This window comes from Salmo salar, unplaced genomic scaffold, assembly GCF_905237065.1.
Source record: "Salmo salar unplaced genomic scaffold, Ssal_v3.1, whole genome shotgun sequence".
NCBI classification, from domain to species: domain Eukaryota; kingdom Metazoa; phylum Chordata; class Actinopteri; order Salmoniformes; family Salmonidae; genus Salmo; species Salmo salar.
Genome location: NW_025550639.1, coordinates 47,169 through 53,168, shown reverse-complemented (window position 1 = coordinate 53,168; position 6,000 = coordinate 47,169). Strand labels below are relative to the sequence as shown.

The window sequence follows — 6,000 nt, the reverse complement described above, 5'->3', positions numbered from 1 at the left end:
CAGGAGGAAGTGTCTGAGCACAGGAGGAAGTGTCTGAGAACAGGAGGAAGTGTCTGGGCACAGGAGGAATAGTCTGGGCACAGGAGGAAGTGTCTGAGCACAGGAGGAAGTGTCTGAGAACAGGAGGAAGTGTCTGGGCACAGGAGGAAGTGTCTGGGAACAGGAGGAAGTGTCTGGGAACAGGAGGAAGTGTCTGAGCACAGGAGGAAGTGTCTGGGAACAGGAGGAAGTGTCTGGGAACAGGAGGAAGTGTCTGGGAACAGGAGGAAGTGTCTGAGCACAGGAGGAAGTGTCTGAGCGCAGGAGGAAGTGTCTGAGCGCAGGAGGAAGTGTCTGAGCACAGGAGGAAGTGTCTGAGCACAGGAGGAAGTGTCTGAGAACAGGAGGAAGTGTCTGGGCACAGGAGGAATAGTCTGGGCACAGGAGGAAGTGTCTGAGCACAGGAGGAAGTGTCTGAGAACAGGAGGAAGTGTCTGGGCACAGGAGGAATAGTCTGGGCACAGGAGGAAGAGTCTGAGCACAGGAGGAAGAGTCTGAGCACAGGAGGAAGTGTCTGGGAACAGGAGGAAGTGTCTGAGCACAGGAGGAAGTGTCTGAGCACAGGAGGAAGTGTCTGGGACCAGGAGGAAGTGTCTGGGAACAGGAGGAAGTGTCTGGGAACAGGAGGAAGTGTCTGGGCACAGGAGGAAGTGTCTGGGCACAGGAGGAAGTGTCTGGGAACAGGAGGAAGTGTCTGGGAACAGGAGGAAGTGTCTGGGAACAGGAGGAAGTGTCTGGGAACAGGAGGAAGTGTCTGGGAACAGGAGGAAGTGTCTGAGCACAGGAGGAAGTGTCTGAGCGCAGGAGGAAGTGTCTGAGCACAGGAGGAAGTGTCTGAGCGCAGGAGGAAGTGTCTGAGCACAGGAGGAAGTGTCTGAGCACAGGAGGAAGTGTCTGGGACCAGGAGGAAGTGTCTGGGACCAGGAGGAAGTGTCTGGGACCAGGAGGAAGTGTCTGAGAACAGGAGGAAGTGTCTGGGCACAGGAGGAAGTGTCTGAGCACAGGAGGAAGTGTCTGGGAACAGGAGGAAGTGTCTGGGAACAGGAGGAAGTGTCTGGGCATAGGAGGAAGTGCCTGGGAACAGGAGGAAGTGTCTGAGCACAGGAGGAAGTGTCTGGGCACAGGAGGAAGTGTCTGAGCGCAGGAGGAAGTGTCTGAGCACAGGAGGAAGTGTCTGAGAACAGGAGGAAGTGTCTGGGCACAGGAGGAAGTGTCTGGGAACAGGAGGAAGTGTCTGAGCACAGGAGGAAGTGTCTGGGCATAGGAGGAAGAGTCTGGGAACAGGAGGAAGTGTCTGGGAACAGGAGGAAGTGTCTGGGAACAGGAGGAAGTGCCTGGGAACAGGAGGAAGTGTCTGGGAACAGGAGGAAGTGTCTGGGAACAGGAGGAAGTGTCTGGGAACAGGAGGAAGTGTCTGGGAACAGGAGGAAGTGTCTGGGAACAAGAGGAAGTGTCTGGGAACAGGAGGAAGTGTCTGGGCACAGGAGGAAGTGCCTGGGCAAAGGAGGAAGTGTCTGGGAACAAGAGGAAGTGCCTGGGAACAGGAGGAAGTGTCTGGGAACAGGAGGAAGTGTCTGGGAACAGGAGGAAGTGTCTGGGAACAGGAGGAAGTGTCTGAGCACAGGAGGAAGTGTCTGAGCACAGGAGGAAGAGTCTGGGCACAGGAGGAAGAGTCTGGGAACAGGAGGAAGTGTCTGGGAACAGGAGGAAGTGCCTGGGAACAGGAGGAAGTGCCTGGGCAAAGGAGGAAGTGTCTGGGAACAGGAGGAAGTGTCTGGGAACAGGAGGAAGTGCCTGGGCAAAGGAGGAAGTGTCTGGGAACAGGAGGAAGTGTCTGGGAACAGGAGGAAGTGTCTGGGAACAGGAGGAAGTGTCTGGGAACAGGAGGAAGTGTCTGGGAACAGGAGGAAGTGCCTGGGAACAGGAGGAAGTGTCTGGGAACAGGAGGAAGTGTCTGGGAACAGGAGGAAGTGTCTGGGAACAGGAGGAAGTGTCTGGGAACAGGAGGAAGTGCCTGGGAACAGGAGGAAGTGTCTGGGAACAGGAGGAAGTGTCTGGGCACAGGAGGAAGTGTCTGGGAACAGGAGGAAGTGTCTGAGCACAGGAGGAAGTGTCTGAGAACAGGAGGAAGTGTCTGGGAACAAGAGGAAGTGTCTGGGAACAAGAGGAAGTGTCTGGGAACAGGAGGAAGTGTCTGGGAACAGGAGGAAGTGCCTGGGAACAGGAGGAAGTGTCTGAGCACAGGAGGAATAGTCTGAGCACAGGAGGAAGTGTCTGAGCACAGGAGGAAGTGTCTGGGCATAGGAGGAAGTGTCTGGGAACAGGAGGAAGTGTCTGGGAACAGGAGGAAGTGTCTGGGAACAGGAGGAAGAGTCTGGGCACAGGAGGAAGTGTCTGGGAACAAGAGGAAGTGCCTGGTGTGTGTGTAATCTTGACAACCCAGAACCAAATCTTGTGTGCTCTCGCGGTTCATGTTTCTTTGTAACGAGAGAATAGGTGTGTATTCATTAGTGCACAGAAAACATTTTGCAATGAAAGCAAAGCGTTTGTTATTGGATAAGTTATGGTTATTCTCTCCCCCATTTCAGCCTGCTTGCTCTGGTTTGAATACCAGTGAACACACCCTGGTGTGTAAGAACATCAACCAGGAGAGGTCAGACGGTATGTTTAACAGTAAGGTAGGTTCCTCTAAATGTTTGGTCAGGAGGCTAGCTGGATCAGTTAGTGCTCTTCAGCATTCTGTAAACAGACAGAAACACAATGATACTGCTGCTTCATTCATCAGAGGCTTTAGGCTACATCGAAGACCATCAGAGACTATCAGAGGCTTTAGGCTACATCGAAGACCATCGAAGACCATCAGAGACTATCAGAGGCTTTAGGCTACATCGAAGACCATCAGAGACTATCAGAGACCATCAGAGACTATCAGAGACTTTAGGCTACATCGAAGACCATCAGAGACTATCAGAGACTATCAGAGGCTTTAGGCTACATCGAAGACCATCGAAGACCATCAGAGACAATCAGAGACAATCAAAAGATCAGCATTGTTTATAAAAAAGGATCATTGGCAACAAACATTTCTCAACAGACTAGAAAATTACAACAGGGGGGGGGAAAAAAAAAAGTAGATATAAGTTTCTCTTTTCCTTCGGCCAGCCCGTCTGTGATGTCACAGTCACATTCGGCACATTGGCCACGTTCTAGTAGTCCCTCCTGGTATCTTTCTGGTTTTTCCACGTTTGGTTTCTAGTGAATACAGCCAAGGCTAGTTCGGTGTGCGACAAGGAACAAAATGGGCTTTCCAGACAGACATGATATCATTCATCCACTCTGCTCCTCTGTGGATTCCAGCAGGAAAGATGGGACGTCGGACCGACTGGGTTTCACAAATAGAAAACACCAAAACAAAAAAAAAAACGATTTCTGTCCGTAGACCCAAAAAGGCTCATTTCCTTGGCAATTTCCCTTTGAGAGTGTCTGTTGACACTGGTAACTCAGGTAGAGAAGTGTTTGAGATGTAATGTCCAGAGGAAAGGCGGTAGTCTCTCAGTCTTCATCCGTTTCTGTCTCCTGTGGCTGCTTGTCCCGTAATAGTGGAATGACAGACTCCCACGCTGCAAGGCACTGAAACACAGAGGGTGGGAGGGAGAGATGAGTTAGAGGGAGAGAGGAGGACATGAGTTAGAGGGAGAGAGAAAGAGGTTGAGAGGGGGGAGGAGAGAGAAAGAGGGAGATGAAAGAGAGGGGGACATAGAGAGGGAGACAACAGAGTGAGAGGGGAGAAAGAGGGAGGGAAAGAGACAAGAGAGGGGGAGGGAGGGAGCGAGATGGGGAGAGAGAGATGCTGCAAGGCACTGAAACAAAGAGAGAGAGAGAGAGAGGGGGAGGGAGGGAGAGAGATGGGGAGAGAGAGATGCTGCTTGGCACTGAAACAAAGAGAGAGAGAGAGAGAGGGGGGAGGGAGGGAGAGAGATGGGGAGAGAGATGCTGCAAGGCACTGAACCAAAGAGAGAGAGAGAGAGAGAGGGGAGGGAGGGAGATGGGGAGAGAGAGATGCTGTAAGGCAATGAAACAAAGAGAGAGAGAGAGGGGGAGGGAGAGAGGGAGAGAGAGATGCTGCAAGGCAATGAAACAAAGAGCGAGACAAGGACAGGAGGTAGATACAGTATGACAAACAGAGAGGGGGAGAGAGGGAGACGACAGAGAGAGGAGAGAGGAGAGGGAGAGAGAGAGAGAGAGAGAGGAGAGGGAGAGAGAGAGAGAGAGAGGAGAGAGGAGAGGGAGAGAGGAAAGACAACAGAGAGAGAGGATGGAGAGAGAGGGAGAGAGAGGAGAGGGAGAGAGAGGGAGTGGGAGAGAGAGAGGAAAGACAACAGAGAGAGAGGAGGGAGAGAAAGGGAGAGAGAGAGGAGAGGGAGAGAGGCGAGGGAGAGAGGAAAGACAACAGAGAGAGAGAAGACAGAGAGAGACGACAGAGAGAGAGGAGGGGGAGAAAGGGAGAGAGAGAGAGGAGAGGGAGAGAGGAAAGACAACAGAGAGAGAGAAGACAGAGAGAGACGACAGAGAGAGAGGAGGGAGAGAAAGGGAGAGAGAGAGAGGAGAGGGAGAGAGGAGAGGGAGAGAGGAAAGACAACAGAGAGAGAGAAGACAGAGAGAGACGACAGAGAGAGAGGAGGGGGAGAAAGGGAGAGAGAGAGAGGAGAGGGAGAGAGGAGAGGGAGAGAGGAAAGACAACACAGAGAGAGAAGACAGAGAGAGACGACAGAGAGAGAGGAGGGAGAGAAAGGGAGAGAGAGAGGAGAGGGAGAGAGGAGAGGAGAGGGAGAGAGGAAAGACAACAGAGAGAGAGAAGACAGAGAGAGACGACAGAGAGAAAGGAGAAGCTGCTTAGCACTGCAACACAGAGACAGTATAATATGGGTTTGTATGTCGCTTGCTCCCTCGTGGTCATCATAAAGATAATGTGTTTTCAATGACTTACCTGGTTAAATAAATACAAACAAAAAAAAACATTGTAACTAAAGACATGTATTAACAGCAGAACCACTGGGCCTCGTGGGAAACCCCCTTCAAGCCAAACGAGCAGTCATTCTGACTAACATTCTAACAGCAGAACAGCGGTGTAAAGTACTTCAGTAAAAATACTTTTAAGTACTAGTTAAGTCGTTTTTGGGGGTATGTGTACTTTACTATATATATATATATATATATATATATATATATATATATATATATATATATATATATATATATATATATATATATATAATGCTTTTACTTCACTACATTCCTAAAGGAAATATTATACTTTTTTACTTTTTCCCTGACAACCAAAAGTACATTTTGAATGCTTAGCAGGACAGGAAAATGGTTAAATTCACGCATTAATGAAGAGAACACTTGGTCTTCCCTACTGCCTCTGATCTGGAGGACTCACTAAACAGAGAACATCCCTGGTCATCCCTACTGCCTCTGATCTGGAGGACTCACTAAACAGAGAACATCCCTGGTCATCCCTACTGCCTCTGATCTGGAGGACTCACTAAACAGAGAACATCCCTGGTCCTCCCTACTGCCTCTGATCTGGCGGACTCACTAAACAGAGAACATCCCTGGTCATCCCTACTGCCTCTGATCTGGAGGACTCGCTAAACAGAGAACATCCCTGGTCATCCCTACTGCCTCTGATCTGGAGGACTCACTAAACAGAGAACATCCCTGGGCATCTCTACCGCCTCTGATCTGGAGGACTCACTAAACAGAGAACATCCCTGGTCATCCCTACTGCCTCTGATCTGGAGGACTCACTAAACAGAGAACATCCCTGGTCATCCCTACTGCCTCTGATCTGGAGGACTCACTAAACAGAGAACATCCCTGGTCATCCCTACTGCCTCTGATCTGGAGGACTCACTAAACAGAGAACATCCCTGGTCATCCCTACTGCCTCTGATC

The 6,000-nt window shown here is 50.5% G+C and overlaps 1 protein-coding gene across 1 annotated transcript in view; it reads right to left on the bottom strand.

Moving 5' to 3' along the window:
* Window positions 1-2,217: 2,217 nt before the first annotated feature.
* The window catches only part of LOC123739588 (sorting nexin-30), a 48,788-nt gene continuing 45,005 nt past the window's right edge, over window positions 2,218-6,000 (bottom strand). The window contains exon 7 of the mRNA XM_045713906.1: window positions 2,218-3,669. Coding sequence (XP_045569862.1) covers window positions 3,592-3,669 — 78 coding nt within the window. The 3' untranslated portion in view covers window positions 2,218-3,591. The remainder of the gene's footprint in view (window positions 3,670-6,000) is intronic.